This window comes from Falco punctatus (genome assembly GCF_963210335.1).
Source record: "Falco punctatus genome assembly, chromosome: 8".
In the NCBI taxonomy this organism is placed as follows: Eukaryota; Metazoa; Chordata; class Aves; order Falconiformes; family Falconidae; genus Falco; species Falco punctatus.
The window spans coordinates 5269095-5289015 of record NC_137588.1 but is presented as its reverse complement, the minus strand read 5'-3'; the positions used below and the strand labels follow the sequence as shown (position 1 = coordinate 5289015).

At 37.2% G+C, this 19921-nt stretch overlaps 1 protein-coding gene across 6 annotated transcripts in view; it reads left to right on the top strand.

Moving 5' to 3' along the window:
- The window catches only part of GULP1 (GULP PTB domain containing engulfment adaptor 1), a 163754-nt gene that overhangs the window by 120156 nt on the left and 23677 nt on the right, over nt 1-19921 (top strand). For all 6 annotated transcript variants that reach the window (XM_080398784.1, XM_080398783.1, XM_080398780.1 and 3 more), the window contains 4 exons: nt 7396-7494; nt 10253-10390; nt 12963-13079; nt 13456-13548. In XM_080398784.1, coding sequence (XP_080254910.1) covers nt 7396-7494; nt 10253-10390; nt 12963-13079; nt 13456-13548 — 447 coding nt within the window. The remainder of the gene's footprint in view (nt 1-7395; nt 7495-10252; nt 10391-12962; nt 13080-13455; nt 13549-19921) is intronic.

The following is a 19921-nucleotide window of genomic DNA, read 5'->3' as shown; positions in this document are numbered from 1 at the left end:
GTGTTTTGAGGGTTATAGGAATTTAATGTATAGCTTGTGAGGCTATATTTTTATTATAGGGATTTGGTTTTAATCACAATGTTTTTAATCATAATTTGTTTTTAATGAAAATTAATAGCTAACAGAAAAAAGCTGACTTTATTTGGAGCTATTTTTACAATTGGTGTGCATCGCATTAATAACCTTTTGAAGTCACGTGCTTGCGGTGATACATAGGCCATGAAATATTGTCAGCTATAAACTATTTCTCTTAAGCCATCATGTCATCAAACGGTGTCAGAATAGGCGTTTGATACACAACTCTTTACTTCCTTAAATCAAAAGCTCTTGACTCACGCAGCGCTAGGTCTCTTCGCTTGACAAACGTAGGTTTGTGCGAAACTGCCGCAGCCGTCCCATGAGCGTGTACCAGCAGGTGGCGCTGATGTTCTACACGAAAACGCAGTAACTTGGAGGAAATTTTTCTTGATGCTTCATTGTACGTTTTTTATCCCAAACACTACTACTGCATTTTCTAAACACTTGACAGTTTTACTGGGTCAGTTGCAATTTGAATACAGTTTTTCAAGCATCTATACTTAAATTTTCTGGAGGTTTATCCAGTGGTTTTCTCTAGCTGGGATTTCCCTCTTGTGCTTTCAAATTTCTTCAAGCTGTATTGCAGAAGAAAGAAGAAAGTTGAACGCTAATGTTTTAAAATGTGTATTTTTATTTCTAAGAGAAGGTGAACTGAATTTATTACAAACAATTTTTTCCTTCCCGGTTGCTAGTCAAATTTCTAGAATGAAATAAAAGCTAAGGAAAATGGTACCAAGGTGTTGTATCAGCACATGCCTACATTATAAAGTGTGATTTGACAACATTTACACCTTGGAATAAAGTTAAATGAATACTGTCCTTAATTAATGAAGGATGTAACTTCTAAATCAGACTGTAAGAATTAATTTGGTCCTTCTCAAAAAGAGCTTGAAGGGTTGCCAGAGGTGAGAAAAGGTGGAGGGATCAGCATAACAGATGGGAAGGGCAGCACAACCAGAGCTGGGTAAGAAAGAGGCATGGAAGGGTGTCGGGGAGAAACCAGGCATAAACACCTGATTTTAGGGCTGTTCCTTTTACAGTCTTCGAAGGGATGTTTTTGCAAGGTCCGTAACTTAAGGCTGTTCCTACTTACCCAACTTCCAGCTCAGTCTCCTTTTCTCCTCCTCTTTTCTTCTGTAAGTGGAGATGATTAGAGATAATGTAAGTAGAGTTAATCACTTTGAAGCCACATGAAATATTCTTTATCAGCTCTTTGGCGCGTAAGGACACACAAAGTGAAGAGTGCTCTTCCACACATGCTGTGGTGCTGTCCTGCTATTTCCCTTGCTGGACCATCAGTGGATATTGTTCTGAGCTCTCTTTTCTGTTAAAGCTGGGGTTTATTTGTTATTGAAAGGACAGAAGAGAGTGGAGTACAGCAAATCTTTTAATATTGGGATGAAGAGGTTTCCAGTCAAGCCTTACAGCCATGACTGTTCTCTTTGAAGTACTGGGGAAAGCAGAAAGTGTGGTTCCAGACCAGCCAGGGCCAGCCTGAACACCAAAGCAGACCAGATGAGAAGAGCTGAAGAAGAGAATACCTGCTTACACCCTCTCAAAAAAAACCCCCAAACCAAACAAAAAATCCACACCACTAAAACACCCCACAACCTCCAAACCAACAAAAAAAACCAACCACAACCAAAACCTAAAGACCAAAAAGACAAGAGCCCCACACCACCAAACAAAATAACAACCCCACCCCCCCACCCTGAAACAAAACAAAGCAAAAGAGCCCCACCACCCCACCCCAAAAAAACCAACCAACTAACCAAAAAAACCTTCAGGGAGTGAGAGATGGAAAGAAGACGGTACTGCATTGTCTTCTGCACTGTAGTTAATCAATTAATAGCCGCCTTCTCCATCCAGTGTGTGTCTGGAAAATAAAATACAACATATTCCATAGAAATGGGTTTCTGAGGCAGATTTTTCCCTAGCCAACTGATTGAGATGTTCAGGTTTGCAGATCTGTGGCCTTTTCATCCTTTTAATCTTTGAGACAGCTATTTTTCAGAGGTTGTGATTTCATAACCTACATAAAACATGCATAATAGTTTGGACCCCGTAATATGACCAAAAAAGATGGTATATGCAGTTGCTGCAAAAGAGATAGGGCTTTTTTTTTTCTCTTTTCCCCTCCCCCCCCCCCCCCCCCCCCAGCATCTTTCCTTATCATGAGTGTTGTTATGAAAAAAAAAGATGAGAAATATCTTCTCAGTGCTAGGTATAGTGTGATGTCTCAGCTTAGACACCTGTGTTCCCTCAAACAGTTATCTTTTAAGGCGTCCACGTGAAGTACGATGTCTGCAGTCTCACTGGAAGCCTGTGTAAAATGAAGGACTTGAACATCTATTTCTTGGGCTGAAAGTTAGCACCCAAATCACAGAAATGTATACCTTTTCAGGTCCTGAGTTTTTATAATAAACTCTTGAATTGTGCAGTGAGGTGTTAATATTAAATAAAATAACGTAGTTTTAATTTGTATAGCATAAATTGATTAAGATGGGATTTATTTTTTTTATCCATTATTTCTTCAACTAAAGCCTCCTGGCTGTTTTTGAAATGTGATTTTTTTTTTTCCTCTTTTTTTTTTTTTTTTTTTTGCTGATTAATCGTCTGATTGTGGTTTGCTGAGACTTGATGCATATAATGCATTTCAAAGGTAAGTCTCAGAGTATGCTGTTTTCCCTGCTACCGTAATAATAGACCAGATACGTGGAAGTTTTTCTTTTTTTTTAATTTTAAAAATTCAATTAAACCATAGAAAATAGATTTATTTATATCTGTTGCTTTCCATAAAAGATTCAAGAAAAATAGGTTGTTAATTGCAAAGCAGTGAAATAAAAGCTAGCCCATCCCACTGACCTGCTGATATTGTTACAGGGCCAAACCTGGCTGCCTTGCCTGAGAACTACGTATGTATAAACTAACAGCTTAAGAATTTGGCCCATCGTATCTCTTCTCAAGCCATGCTGTGATTCATTATAATCTTATATCGTTGTGCATTTTGATGCCAATGAGAGGCTACAGATTTTTACCCTTTTAAATAATCTCGAAACTCTGTGAGCTGCGACTCTTGCCTTGTTTCAGATGCGTGCTGGAAGGGGAAGATAATGCTTGTAAATCTGCCCTGTCAGGAGGTCCCCCAGGGTCCTCTTTAGGTAGGAGGAACGAGTAGGAAAAACAGAAGAAAAAAAAAATAAAAAAAGCAAATGGGCTGATGCCTGCCTAAGTGTTAGGATCTGCTGTTCAAACCTGCACAGGTTTGGGAGGTGGCTGAGCCTGGCATTCTGGAGAAGGTTGGGTGCGAACGGAATCACTGATGGGTTGATGATACCTGTCGCGACATAGAAGAAGGAGCAGGCAGGAAAACTGTTGAAGTGACCACACCAGACTTTCTGAATTTATTTATGTGTACTTTTCAGGCACTGCAGCCCAGTAAACCTTTGATTAAGAAGCTCATTTGCATTTCTGGAAGTCTGTGTTAAAGAGATGCTTTTGTGTTTTTCTTTCACCCTTAGCTTGTTTTTTATTTGATGGAGTTTCTTTTAAAGTGGGTTTCCAGTCCTCTGCTGGCTTTTGCAAATATTCTGTGACCTTTCTTCATTTTGTCAGCAGCTTTTTGCATTTGCAAACCTCAGCACATACAATTTGAGTAGTTCCTCGCAAGCAGCTGATATGGTGCAGCTGTTGTGTTCTTAGGTATCTTTCTGAAATATCCAGGGGTCATGTTCTTCTTCCCAGTTGTAGTTTCATAAGAAAGTCCACAGTTAGCGGAAAGCCTAACGTGACATCAAGAGTTTCTTAATTCTGTCTTCACAAGGTAGTCTCCCCAGAAAGAAAGCTTGTTCCTGTATGTATGATTCGCAGAGTTGGTATTGCAACAGAGATGGGTTTTTTTTGGATACAGGCAACCTGCAGTGGTGGTCTGGCTGGCGAGGTATTATTTGTGTTGTTTGCCCCTCCATCAGGCATTGTGACCATTGAGCTTCCTATGGAACAATTTTAGATTTCAGATTGTTAATTACTTTTCCCTCTCTTTTTTTTTTTTCCCCCTCTTATTTACTGCCTGTGGATTTTATCAGTAATTATTTTCCTCCTGGTCACTGTTCAATAATGTCATGCTTCAGAAACAAGCCCTGCTGGAATACATTAGAAACATATCTTCCCAATGACAATTTCCTGTTTATAACTGCATCTGGAGACTAATGTAACTAACTTAACTAATACTTTCTTAGTATTGCTTCATTTCCTAAATCTAACAACATACAAAACTCAGCTTTGTGTGTTTTGACGGGCCACGTTTTTTTGTAAAACCCATATTGATAATTGTTAACTTCATCTCACTTGAATTCCCTAGTTCTTGAACTTGATTTATGCCTTTTGAGAGTGGAGATGTGGTAGGGTCATTTTTTTTTTTTTTTTTTACCCTAATTTATTTTTTAGTATTGGCACAGAGTTATCTTCTGGAACTTCCTCAGTGTTGTAAGACTTCTTGACTACTTGGAGCAAGCTTTGGCCAGCTGTTCTAAAACTCATGCAAGTTATTAAAATCTAGTTATTCTAAAAAGTTTTCATGTAGATACTGTTTGGGATTCTGATAAGATGATCACAGTTGGAAAACCAAACGTTTCATCATTCTCAACACATACTGGCTGTGGCTTGGTAAAATCAAATATGGTTTATACCTCCTCTTCATTACTGTGTATAAATAATTGTATGCATCTTGTTTGTAAAGAGACCTTCCAAAAAAGCCAGGGTTCACTGAAGTTCAAGGCTGCTCCACATCGAGGTGTGCCCCAGGATTATCTATGGCATTGGTGTGTTTCTGTGCGCTGTGAAGTACATGGGAAACTGAGATGCCCAGACCGGCCAGGTGACCTGGGGGGGTTGGGGTCATTGCAGGTGACGCGCAGCCGTGAGCCGAGCGCAGAGCCCTGCTGTGCCATGGAAAGGGGCCACACGGGTCCCCAGAGCTTTATCCAACAAAAGGACATGAACAAATTAGCAATCAGAAAGGAGAGCGGGCGAAGTGGGAATTTTAAGTAAGTGTATGAAAATTATCTGAAAGACAATTTAAGTTTTATATTCATCTTGGGGGGAAAAACCCTGCATTACTAAAACATTGATTGGCCTATCATTTTCCTGTTTTTTAAAACAGAGACTTAAGAATCAAACAGGTTAACCTGACAATGTAAAATCTAAGTCAGATTCTTGGGGGGGTTAATTAGTAATTTTTATTAGATTTTTTTTTTTGTGTGTGTAGCAAATATGATTTGTTCTAGAAAGTCTAGAAATGTTGTTGGCCAAAACACCTTCAAACCAGTGATTAGGGGTTTTAAATTTTATTTTCTATATAATTATTTTTTTAATGTGCATATAAGATGACCCACCTTAATAAAGGGATTGGCATGGCCGTTAAACTGTACGAAAAGTATACTGTGTGAGAAATGGGCATGAAGATACATAGGAGGGCAGGAAAAGCATACGTACGGTGCAAGAGCCATACACGTGATACTGAAGAAGGGCAGAACTAGATGTTACGGTGGGTTTGCTTGACTTTTGCCTTGCTGGTTTTCACTAGGAAGTCATCATGTACAAGCCTTCATAAAATATTTGGACTGTGGCTGAAGCAATCCTAGCTGCTGAAATGTAAAATGGGTATTTAGATTTAAGAGTTGATTTTGAGTATGGCATAGAGTGGCTTATATTTTTTTTTAATTTGGTGTTTTGGAGTTCGTTGGTGGTTTTTTTTTTTAACTAACTTGTGAGGTGTGTGATACTTATCAGCTAATCTGATGATACATTAACCAGTAAGAAACGGGATAGGTCACGTTACTGTATGAAGTAATTAAGGTTAAATATAAATTAGTATTTTGTTACTAAATTTTTCAATAAGTGTGACATCATATTATGGAATAAGATCGGGAGGATGGGAAAATCGGGTTATTTATGTGCTTTTAGAGTGGTTTTTAAAATAGTCAATAATTTGCCATTTACAGAGATGTCTACAAGAAAAATGAAATAAAACAGATGGAGACAGTCATACTGTGTAAAGCAGTTGAGTTCATAGAAGGATTTCCCAAGTACTAACTGGCGTAGGAACAGGGACAGAGCGACAAAACCCAAACCCTCACCTATTGCTTCAATAATTGATTGAAATCAGGTGTGTAGGTGTTTTGGGGGGAGTAATCAGTTGACTACAGCCAAGTACTTTGCAATCACAAGGTAATTCATGCTGCTTTCTTCCAGGTCTAACCTTTCTTAAGATAGATTAGCACCATTGTTGACATCGTAGACTCTTTATGCCACTAAAAGTCATTGTTTTCACTGACTTTTTATACGGTGTTATCTACTGATGGTGAATTACAGCATCCCTTATACTTGAGTGCGAGCAAGTTTGGGGATAGTTTCTTCAGACATGTAGCTGTGAAGCAGACTCCATCTCCTCTGGCCTTCACTGAATCATCATCCTTATTTATGCATTTGAAAATACCATGCCAGGCTGTCGAGACTTGAAAAGGGCTCATAACACAGCAAGTGTAGAGCAAGTCTGTGTCTTTGCTAAGAAAGTTACCCAAATTCCTGACCCTTCCTAGCTGCCTTGCAGTAGCAAATTTTAGGTACTCTGCTTATTTTATGCGCAGTGCTCGTGAGAGAAGGACAGGTCAGATCTAGCAGCTAGGAAAGGAGATGTAAAAGGATGGGAAATGTGTTGAATAGGACACGTTGCCTAACCCAGTCATATAAAGTGTTGTCTAGCCATCAACTAGTGAACAAATAAATACGTTAGCAAATAAATCCTGAGAATATGGTAGAAGAGATCAAGTATTTCTTAGGCGTTGACAGCTGTAGTGCTTTCAAACTGATCCTGTTTGAAAGAACCGATTTCCTTAGAGAAACATATGGGAAGTACCCTCTGCGCATGTGTACGGGAGGGCGTGTAGAAACAGTGGGATGTGGGAAATTTAATGATGTTCACTGCTCAACAGCCAAGCGGTTTGTTTCTACTGTTCTCCCAGAAATCTCATGTAGAAGCTTAAATTAAGTGTATAAACAGCAGATAAAAGTTTCAAGAGAACCAGCTAAGTAATAAAACATTTTTTCTTGAATTATAGGTACAGGATGCTGTCAGAAATGCTGTTCTGTGCCCACCTGCACTTTAGGAATGGTTGGTGTTGTTTATAAGAGCTTTTTGAAGAAGGAAGGAAACAGCTTCAGGTGGAAGGAGTGGAGAGGAAATGAGAAGTAATAAAAAAAAAAAAAAAAAAAAAAATTGCTATTAATGCAGTTGCTGTTGTATTTTTCATCTTACAGTTTGCAAGACATATCAAGAAATCTGAAGGTCAGAAGACACCCAAAGTTGAATTACAAATCTCAATCTATGGTGTAAAAATTCTAGATCCAAAAACAAAGGTAAGAGACTTGTATGTTTATGGTGCTAAAGCAGTCATTAAACGTTGTTTTAACTGGTTTTAATGTTTTTGTTGTTTCGTATTTTAAAAAAGTATTATAATGAACGCTGTTCTGTTGATGAAAAATTCTTCCAAACTACCATTTTGTGTTAGAACACATGGGTGACATCTCCCTAGGAAGGTACATGATACTCCACAATACACACTGTAGTTAATGTGGGATTTAATTTTTTTAGCCCTTTCACACCAGAACTTTTAAACTCTGAGACAGATGAAGACACTGTGGTAAGTAAATGTTAACACAGCGTATGAGAAACACCTTTCCAAATGGTCACCGTTGTGTAGATGCCCACATGTAGGTGTGTGCAGATGAGTGAGAGGACTTTGCAGTGATTCATTCTTCATGCTGCTGCTTTGGAGTTGCACCTCTCTCTCCTTAACCTTGGGGGTGGGGTGGGGGGTGTCCCCTTCTTTTCTTGTCATTTTTAATTTTTTTTTATTCTAGCCCCTCTCCCTAGAATGCTTATGTTTCTCAGGTGAGTTACCCATTTCTCTGTAAACTGGTCGTAGCAGGCCATCAGCACTGTTGTTGGCTTTTTGTCTGGCACAGCATGACAATTCCTGTCCTTTCAGCCGTTAAGTCCATCGAGTCATCCCGTGGATAGGGTTTCTGCTCCTTTGTTCGCTCTGGCTTTTTGGAAGGGGTTACATAGTAAGCAAAACATCCTCCTCACAGACTTCAAAGAGGAGTAATGAGATAAATATCATCAAGCTAAATAGTATTTATTCAATTGTCAGCAATTCTTAACATCTGAGTGCTCTTAAATCTTTTGTACATGTGTTTAATGTTGGATTTGAATGAACTGTTTATTACTCCTGCTTAATTCTGGAGAAATTGCGATGATTCAGACAGTGATGCTGCCTTGTCAGAAAAGGTAGCTTTAGTCCAAGGCTCTATCTACTTGCAACCCATTTTTGCTTCAGACTCTTGAATTCAACATGTTTCATGTTTCAACAGTCCATAATTCAGCAGTCCATAAGCAGAGGGGGCAAGAAATATCCATGTCAACTTTAATTGCATCTTCCTTATGTCATAGGGCAGAAGGGGGGACTGAACCTCATATCCTGGCAAAAACTGTTTTAAAATAACAGTTTTAAATGCCAAAATATGTTAGTCGTCTTAACTTTTCCCGCAGAGATGAGCAGAAGGCTGTGGGGCAGAAGTTCTTGGGGGAATAGGAACTTTCTAATCTCTCAGCAATGTTGTTCTAACTCAAGTGGTAGTCAGCTATGAGTATTCTTTTCATCTCCCCCACTTCATTTCTTAAAGCTACATGTAAATGCAAATTTGAATCAGGTTTTCCTTCTTTTTGCACATCTTATAGATCCTTGAGGAAATTACTTAAATTCCACATTACCATCGCTGCTTACAATGGGGTTTTTTTTCAATGTTTTTTTGAAAAAAATCACTTTTGATATTGTTGCAGAGTAATATTGGCTTGTATTCACATGATGACTATTAGTTGTGGCAGGAACAGGAGACCTGCTGGTGTATCAGGACTTGATTCCATCCTTGGCACTCAAAGGAGAATTACAGAAAAGCAGTTCTGTCCTTAACAGATATAAAGTAGTTATATGGATGTATAAAACTAAAAGAACCAGAGCAAGCATGTGTTGTCACGTGTGGCTATTAAAGGGCTACAACAAAAATAGGTTAAATGTGGGGGAGACTTGGGGACATGGGAGAAATAGAGCACGCAGAAGAACAGCTGTAAGGACTGAGAAAAAGAACCCAGCTGGAGCAAGGAGGAAAAAATGCCCATATGATACTTTTTTTTTTTTTTTTTGGTAAAGGGTTGTGTGCAGAGAGGGCATGCACTTATTTATGTCCTTATAGCAATCTGGGAATCCCAGCGCTGCACAGAAACACTCTTTTTTTTTTTTTTTTTTTAATAGATAATAGTTCACATCTGAACTGCATATTTTCCTTTAAAGCAAATACTGCTTTCCCATGTAATAAGCCAAATAAAATAAAATACCAAGAAGAGTCTTGCTGAAGAACAACAAAAAAAATATTTGAGATAGTTCCTTTCATTCTTGTCAAGCTCAGTTGCATTGCCACTGCAACTTTCTTAATAGCTGGAATGTGCTTTTTAATGGTAAGTGAAATATAGTATTGAACATATGCAAATAATAACGTTGAAAAGCTGTTAATGTTGCACCTAAGCAGTTCTTTAGATGTTTAATTTATCTCTCTGTGCCCCTGTATTCAGATAAAGTCATTTCATTTCTCTTTTCTATGTTTAAGATAGAAAGGCAAGGACTTACTTGACTAAAACCATTTTAACAAACTCTGGGAGGTGATGCAATCTGAAGATGATGTGCACCTGGAAAAAGAAAAGAGTATTTTACATAGTCCCTAAATAAATTGCACAGGGACACAAAGCAACAGTAAAATCAGTTCTCTAGAACAGAAGTTACTGTCCAAATAAACACTTCCAGATTAATCCTGACCAAATGAAAATTTCCTGCTTAGATTCAGTAAAAATGGGAACATTTCTTAGGAGATGAGTTTGCTAACTACTGTTATGCTTCAAGTCCATTTTTGGGCCCACTCATGTACAATGGGAGACGTTCAAAAATGTTGCTGCAACTTGCCTGCTTTTACATACATAAGGAAATCAGAGATTTCCTTTGTGCATCTTTATCCTAAGCAAGTAAAGGAATTTCTTGAAAAGAATCTTTCTTTTTATTTGCAGGAGGTCCAACACAACTGTCAGCTCCATAGGATATCGTTTTGTGCTGATGATAAAACTGACAAGAGGATATTTACTTTCATATGCAAAGACTCAGAATCAAATAAGCATCTGTGCTATGTATTTGACAGTGAAAAGTGTGTAAGTATGCAAGACGCTTTAAAAGAATTTGGGTGGCTGTTACGGATCTACTTTGCAATAAACCAGGAATGTTAATAAAGGCAGATAGCCTGCCTTTTAATTGAAGTCACTTTGCTATAATCTTTCATGCCAATATAGTGTCTTGTAAGTTAGGTGCATTAATTTAAAGGAGAACCTTTTTCTTTATGGATCTAAGGTGGCTTTCTGGGACAATTCTTCTTACTACCCAGCTTGATACCCTAGGCTGAGCATTGGCAATGCTCTCAGAGAACAGACTGCATGCATCCCACCAAGCTTGAAATGTTTGCACAGCTGTTTTGCGGAGATTGCTGCAACCCTGTGGCTGAGAGATACCCTCACTGGCTCTTCTGCTGACATGTCTGCCTCAGATTTTGGGGTTTTTAAATTTTTATTATTCTTTTTTGGTTTGGTTTTTTGTTTTTTGGTTTTTTTTGGTGTTGTTTTCTTTTACAGCAAAGTTCTCCTTTCTCTGCCCAACTCCATGCCATGTCTCAAGTTTGCTAATGCTGTGATGCACTAATAGAGAATTCATTGCACCAACCCCTGACAATCTCTTGTGTCTGAGATAGAACTGGGCAACTGTTCAAAAATGTGCAATAGCAGAAAAAACAGTAATACTTTAGGACGGGAAATGAAGAAAATGGTGTCTAGCTGAAACAGGGCCATGTGGTTACCCTGGCAGAAAGTAATTAACATGTGAAAACACTGGAACCAACACCAAAAGTGGATGTTTAGGGTTTTTTTATAATCTGGAGCCCCTTTTTTTGTTTTATTCTGGAGTAGTGGAGCTATCATACAAAGGAAATGGTAAGGAAATATTTATTTGTTTTTTTAGAAAAAGATCTATATTCACTTCTATTTATGTGCAATTATGTATCATTATGTGTTACTTCATAGAGTTTCTGATTGTTTTGTTGTTCACCTGCATTATTGCTCCAGTGCCTTCAGTAGGTATTGTTCAAAAACTGCTGCACACATCTGTTTATTTCGCTTCAAATTTCTCTCCTGCGTCTCTTTTTCACACATTCCCATGATTTTAAATTGCCTTTGCAGTCTCTGCACACTAGTACCATTTTTATTCCAGACCGGTGCACCGTTCCTTCTTCTCTCTAAGCTGTTACTTCACTTACTTGACTTTTTCCCTCTGTTTCATGCTTTGTTCATTAGCACTCTCAGATTTCAAAGGATCCCACCTCAGTTGGTACTTTTCATTTCAGCCAACCTTCACCCTTCCATGAAGATAGGACTGCACGCACCCAGCATCCATTACACTTTCCTTTTGCTAACATAAACAGTTATTCTCTAAAGCAGTCCTAGTTCAGCTTTTCTGGTCTCATTCAGACTAATTTGGTTAAAATAATTTCCTGTGAGATTTTTTTTGGTAATAAAGGTGGTTGTATTTGTTTTTCCACAGTGAAAAGATAGAGAGGTAAATTCCCCATTCCTGTAGAACTTAGGTCTTTCCACACCTCTACCGAATGACTTCACTGTTGCACTGATGGTTAAAAGGCTGGGAGCATCATGTCCTGCACCATTTTTCTGTATCCAGGCCTTAGTGTTCCTCCAGGTAGTGAAGGAAAAATGTTCATGGCACTGAGCACAATGCTCTGCTTTCATGAGAAACAACCAATTTTAGGTTTTCATTCAATAAAGATGAGAAAATTCTAGTTTAGCTTTAGCCAGATTAATGTTTTTATCCAATATCTTTTCCCCCTGCCAAATTGTTTAAAAAAATAATAATAAAAAAAAGTTATTGCTTAACTGTGTTTGCTTTCTCTACTGAAGTTCTAAGGCAAGTGGCATATCTGTGTGTTCACCTTTTATTGATGCCTCTTGTAAGTCAGCATTCTTTTCTGAAACCTTGGTGTGCTCGATCAACTTGTACGCTTATTTTTAACACTGTTATTTTTAAAGTAGATTTTCTGCACTGTGTATACACGTTGTTAACATATGATGCAAATCAGCATAGAACTACTAAGTTGTTATAATTTGGATATACAAATGCAAATTGTGTTTGGTTGGATTTCTGTAATTGGAAATACTTGCACAGATAAATAACATTTATCTACAGTATGCTGATTGAGATTTTATAGGACTTGTAAAAGTAAGTGTTGAAATACAAATTTAAAAGCAATAGGGGTCAAAACAGCCACTAACATGAAAACATTAATCCATTAAAACTAAAACAATTTGTTTAATGATTGAAAAGCCTGTATTTGCTTCAGAAATCATAAAAGACATACGGCAGCATGCTATCTGTATCTACAGAAATTAGAGGCATAATTAATACTAAAAATTAGCTAGGTTTGTTTTGCCTGTTCAGCCTCCCTTCTTTATCTGAAGTATTTTTAAGTCCCTTCCATAGCATTTTCTGTCAAAGTATTTTGCTGGAGTATTTGCTGTGCCCCTTTGCAGTGTGGACTTCATGCTGGATAAAGCCAACCCTTTGAACGTGGTACATGGTGTAAAGTATTTTGTGATCACCTGAAATGAAAGTCATCGTATAAAACATTCTTAACATACTTATTTCAATCTTGTGTTTTATGTAAAGGCAGAAGAGATAACTTTAACAATTGGTCAAGCATTTGACTTAGCTTACAGGAAATTTCTGGAATCCGGAGGAAAAGATGTTGAAACAAGGAAACAAATTGCAGGTTTACAGAAAAGAGTAAGTTCTGAACTATGTTTTTTTTAAGATAAAAGAATGTGCTGCTATATCTGTGTAATCTGCTTGCTATGACAGCATAATTCCCAGCATTATTCTCAGATTCTTAAGAATTGCAACATACCCTAAAAAAAGAAACCTGAAAAAAGACCTGATAACTGTGAAAGTGTTTTATGTTTTGCTGTCTTGCAAGGTCATTCAAGAGAAAAGAAAGGTTGTAATATGGAAGATACTGAAATTTAATTATCTTTTGCAATCGGATAACTAGTTAAACATGGCTTCTAAATCACTAGATCTCGGATAAAACTTACCCTCAATGGACAGTTGTTGAAATGAATGAATATCCCAATAGCTGTTTCAATAACCGCTTGCTTTGTAGATTCAAGAATTAGAAACTGAAAACACACAACTGAAAAATAAAGTTCAAGATTTGGAAAACCAGTTAAGAATAACACAAGTACATGCGTCTCCAGTAAGTACTCAAACGTAACTCTTATATCTGAAGTTACTCTAAATTTGTAATCATTGTGTTATGATAATTATTAGCATCCTTGGTGTTTCCAGTGATTGTGATTAACATACGGTGATCATGTAACATATCTGCTGAAATGCAATATTGAAGTAACAGTAAGATTGTGACAAACCGACCAAAGTGCAAATTGCGGTCTCTCAAATCGTGGGTCTTTAATCCCCTTGTCATACCAATTTGTTGCTGCCTGAAGACGGCTCATTCTAGTTGACATCTAAGCGTGCCAGCTAAGAACGAAAAACTCTCTTCTGCGCTTAGAGGATCTGGTTCATGAATGCGACTTGGGATGATATTTCTAGCACCCTTCTGTCACAAGCGTATTGTCACTTACAACTGACATTTTCTGAATGATTTAAAAAAAATTGTCTGTCTTTCAAAGGAATCAGTAGGTCTCGGGAACTAACGGTGGGTGGCGGGTGGGTAAAAAGGAGTGGGTTTCTCCTCACTGGAAATTTCTGATGCTTTCTGCAGTTCCTATAGATGATCATAACAAAAGGATTTTTAAATGACTGACTGACAGTTACTTCTATCTAGGCAGGACCTCTAAAAATGCGGGCTGTGTTGCAGATTGATCCTAATGATTTCCCTCTTCTTACAAGTGTATTCTAGCTATGCAGTGTTAGGTAACTGTGAAAATAAATAAAATTTCTTAATGTACATACAGCAAAATCTTAGAAGAAGATGGACTGTTTTTAAGCTTGACAGATATTTAGAAGTTTCGCAAAGCAAACGTATAGTTATAATGGTGGTGACATATTTTCAGTAGTGTCTGTGCACTCCCTTGGTACTGATTAGACGGTTGTTCTTATCAGGAACTGTCATTTCATTTTACTAAAATCTATTTAGAGGAGAGAGCACCATAAATTATAAATACTGTGTAGCTGCCACAGGGAAAATTGTAAATTATGTATGTCTTCCCACTTACAAGGCATGCAGTGATAGGTAATCAACTTTAATGCTAGATTTAAAATCAATTTTGTCAATTCTTTAACCTTTTGTTTTCCTCGATTGGGGTGGCAGCTAGTTTGTTTTTATTTATGCATACAATATCTAAATATATATTTGAATTCTGTAGTTTGTGGTTTATTTTGTTTTTTTTAAGACAATGGTGACTTATTCCTTGTTAAAGACCTACATTTGTAAATTAGCCAGCCATTTGTAAATTCTCTTCCTAGATGGTGTTTTGTTGCTAATTACTATTGGTACAACTAATATGTATATTGTTTGAATAGCACTTATGTGACAACAGAATTATATATTGGTAATAATTCATATTAATTATTAATTAATTTTAAGAAATCAGTACTAGCTATTAGTTTTCACATATATTTTCATTGCTTAATCTTCAAATTCTTAATCTTTAAAAAGAAACCCCCCAAGCATTCCCTGTCACAAATGCTTGCCACCTAGCAGCCTATTTAATATCTAAATTGATTCTGTCACCAAGTAGATTTATATAAATGGTGAATACTGGAACAGGCTGCCCGGAGAGGCTGGAACTATCTGTGATTCTGGAGATATTCAGAACTTCCCTGGACATAGTTCTCAGCAGCTTCAGCTGACTGGAACCTGCTTCAAGCAGGAGTTGGGATTAAGCCACTTTCCTCTTGGGTGATTCTTTGATCACTTGTGCAGCCAACAAATAAAACAACACAAACACATTTTTAGGGAGGTGTCTCTCAGATCTGGGACCATAACTTCTGTACCTCTACGGAGAGACATCATTCAGGTAGGTCTGTTTTAAACTAGACTGCAGGCGTTGTAAAGGTGAGCTCTTAACTGGGCTCGTGTAGGAGTAAGTACAAAAAAATGCAACAATTAGTTTAGAAAATAAATTAAGGAGTGGAATAGTGAGGTTACAAAGTGACTTCTGTGCAGGGAGAAGGAAGGATAGGTATTTTTAAGACAGTTTGAGTTCGATAAAGGGATCCTAAGTCACAGTGACTCAAACAGCAGTGGATGTGATTTGATGATACCTATCTCTTCTTTTACTACATGAGCAACAAATATGTATGAATGAAGGAAGTGACAAACAATTCATAAGACAATCGATTGCCTGATTTAATTCAAATCAACTATCATTTCAAGTATGACTTTGCAAAGCCTCAGCTCCTAATAGAAAAAAGCAGAAGTGGTGCAAAGAATATTTGCCTGCTTCCACGTAATTTGTGATGAAAAAGATCATTTTAGTTTGAAAAAAAAATATTTTTTCTTCTGAATTTAAATTTAAAACACTTAAGTACCATATTGTTAAAAATGTTAAAAATAAAAAATCTGTACTGCTACTGCTCTATGCCTTCCAAATTAGGAAAGAAAAATAGCAGTTCTATCTTGTGATCATTTTGTCAGACTAAAATTTTTAAATCTGCTGATGGCATTTGTTAAATACTGACATGAAATAGCTTACATAGATAAAGCAGGATATCCATCATGGGGAATAGGATCTCATTTGAGTTGCTTTCTAAGCCCTTCTGGTTAGATGGGGGGAAACTTGCTTCCTTGCAGATATTCTTTGTGTTACGTGCCGTGAACATAACATAATCATTCTCATGTTGTAAAACAGATTTATTAAACTATAAATTTTAGGTCTTCTCAGAGCTCTCATATCTATGCTATTGAATTATGAAGAGATGCCAGTGCTGTACGAGAGCTTTCTGAAGCTTTTTTAGACATAACAAGTGATTTGATGTATTTGTATTGAGTTAATTTGATACAGCTATGACTCCATATCCATCAGTCCAGTTTGATGTTATTCTATGTGCTGAGGTCTAGGGAGGGGTCTTTTAATGATCAACGGAAGGTTTAAGCCCTGATACTTGATACCTAATATGACAAAAGTGCATGTGCCATTAACTGGCATTACGGTAATTTGTAAAGAAATGTTCAGTTTCAGGAGCCCAACTACAGGTGGTTCTAAAGTTACTTCTGTTCATGCTTAAATAGTACCTTGGAGTTTTGTACCTTCACTTTCCTTTTTGTATTTGGTTGTTTGCATGCTGCTTGTGCTTTCTTAGCGTTTGCCAGGTATGCTGGAACGGCTTTCCTCTCTTAATGGTTGTTGGCTGTGCTCTTCCTGTAGCGAGTAATGCATCGTCACAGCAACACTTGGTAATAGCAATTGATTCAGCACTTCAGAAGTCAACACTAGCAACTTGGTTAAACATCTATATACTTAAAGAAGCAGAAGATGTTGCTAGGGCCTGTGATGACAGTTCACAGTACATGGCAAACATAAACGTTGAAATCATGTTGTGTGCTGCATCCTCCTCTTCTTCAGTCCCCATCCCCTATGGAAGGGGGACCATGAGCCATGCGGTCCAAGCAGGCATAGTTTCAGGCTGGCAATGGGTGTGTATTTTCCTTCCCCAGGAAAGAAGACTTAGGGGTTTTAGTATTTATTGCACCGTCAGTGTGAAACAGTGCTGTTACAGACACCAAGTAATCTTACTGTCATGCTTTATTTGTTAAAATACTGATCTAGGACAGAACGTCTTTCCCACTTGTCAGTAACTGAGAAGCGACAGCAGCATTTGTATGCAGTGCCAGCCTATCATTTCTTTACTCCTGCTTCTTCCTTTGAAGCTGATGAAGTCAGTAGAAAATACCTTTAGAAATTTGAAGTTCAGTTCAGTTTATATTATTTCACTGACTCTTGATGCTGTTGTGGTTTTTTGTTGCTGGGGTTTTTTTTATTATTATTTGTGGATTTTTTTAAAAAAAGCCATTTTTGCTTTTTCTGGCAGTGAACCTGAAACTCAGGTCTTCTGATTCCTAGACCATTTTCCCATGAACAGGACCAAATTGCATCTCCTGTTTTCACTTCAGTATCAGGAAAACGATAGAATCCGAGAGCATCTTTAAACTGTGGATGGATAACTTAATATGTATATAATTTTAAATGTTTAACTAATTGCACATTTAAAGAAAAAAAATATCTAGTCTTAGCATGCTTCAGTTCCAAGTAGATAGATCCACAGTGTCCTTTAAAATAAACGTCTCTAACTTCTTGTTGTCATTTAAAATAGGCTTGCTAACTAAATATGAAGATAGTCATAAAGCCCTTTACTGGAATTCATACTCAGGATCATATGTGATACTATCAAGACTTAAAATTCAGATCCTCTTTTGCTTTCAAAATTTTTAAAAATACTTTATCTGTAGTTCATCAAAGATGGTACTTTATATGTGATGCTCAAGAACCAATTAGACATACCAAGCTGGACTGCCATATGTGACTTTACTGACAGATTTACTTCTCTAAAAGGAGTCGGTCAGGTGTTCACGTGTTGAACTCATGGGTAGTAAAGTAGAACACTTTATTTGCAAAATATAGTGCTAAAGTATCTTAATTTTCTGATCTCTGACATCAAAATGTTTACAAAGAATGTGATGACTTACCCAAAATCCATCAGTGGTCTAAGAGAAGAAAACACAAGCAGTGAATTGCAAACTGAAGCTTTGTTTTAAGCACAGGATGAAAAATAGTTTGGGTGATCAATAATTTCACATATTGAGGGAGTATTTTCCAGCTGAAACATCTGTTACGAATTCTTTTAATTAAATTCTTTTTTAGGCGATAGTAACGAATTGGGGCATTAGGGTGTTTATTGCAAGCCCTCAATAGCTCTATTAAAAAAAAAAATCCATTCCATGAAAATTGAAAAGGATAATAATAAAAAAAAATTAGGGATGACTTTTCTCTCTTCATTTTATAAATAGTGCAAGTTATAGGCTTGTTTGGGAAATACGAAGCAGAATCTAATCTAAAACTGCTTTCCTGATTCTTACTTGTATTGCAAATTTTTTGCAGGCCATGTAAGGGTTTATTTGAGGATTTATTTTAAAATACTGGCAGACTGAAATGGGTGCAAACTATATGCATGAATAATGCAATTACGTATCCTTCATATTTTTGCATTGTGTAAGGAGGTGCAAAGCACTGACAGCAGCAGGCTTCTGCTTTTGAAGGATACATTTGCTGTCAAAATTATCCTGTTGCTTGTTTATTAGTATCAGTATGAAATTTTTCCTGCGGCTGTTACACATCTAGCCATATGGCCAAATCAACATCAATCTAATTTAGGTACTTTTTCTATCAGTTCATAAACTGTATGGGAAAAATAAAATTTCGTTCTGAACCCATAAAAGAAGCCATTAAAAGCCATGAGATCATAGCTGGAAATGAGAAAAAGAAAACTAGATTGTGTAGTTCAGTACTTTCACATAAAATGCATTGTGAAAGTTGAACGTCAAATTAGCCATCTTCTGCACACTTTTTCTCTTAGGGTGTTATAACTATTCAGATTTAAATTTGTTCATTACATTCAGTAAATAATAAACTGCTTAATGATCATTTTTTCTACTTTGGGTTGATGTTTTTTAGTATGCTAGTCGTGCTAAAACTTTAAAAGTTAGTCCCTAAAATGTCCGTATTTGCCAGCGCAGAAGTGTTGTGCAATAGAAACTGTCACATTTTTTTTCATTTCCTGAAGGGACCTATCAAGGACGTATTTTACCAAACCAGGAGTTTCCTTAGAGGAGTTTGCCTTCATAGCTGTGCTTACGTGTGCCATGGGCAGTGCTGGCATGGGGTGTTTCTTTTGTCTCTCACTCCCTTGCACGTACAGCTGAAGTTTCCATTACTTTTATATCTGTGCTGTTTACTTTGCATCTGTTTTAGTGGCTTGGCACTACATTAGTCACTGGTCTTTTTTGCATTTGGTCTTGGTTATAGGAGGACAATCTGATTTTCATTTTGTTGTTTGCTTATGATGCTGCTACGCAAGTATCTATCACAATTAAGACTTCGGCTGCTGCTGTTGCTATGTATAAATCCAGCTGCCAGCTCAGTGCATCCCTGGAAGCGCTGTTTCACATGGCGTTGGTTGGGTTTTTTGGTTTTTTTTTTTTTTTCTGTTTATGTTGCTATTGTTGCCTAAAGCAACCTTTGTGTGGATTAGCACTTACAGTTAGCATCCTCAGTGCTTATAGTCAATCAAAGAGTAAACCCTTGTAGGTCACTAAGGATCCTCCGATGAGATAAGAGAGATTTCTAATCTGTTTTGGGCTTGTCTAGAGTTTAGCAACATGGCTTTAAGGTTTTCTCTTTGAGCCACGTGTTTAAGGTGGAGAAAGAAGCTGTGACAACTTCATGACTCGGAAGTTAGAAAAAAACAGGAATAATCAGGAAAATAACTTGAGAGAGAGAAGCAGAATTGAAAGGCAGCAGGAAAAGATACTGGGAGAAACAGTCCCAAAAGGAACAGTGTTCTTCCATTCACCATAAGTATTGTCAAAGAAGTAGTGTGTAATGCAT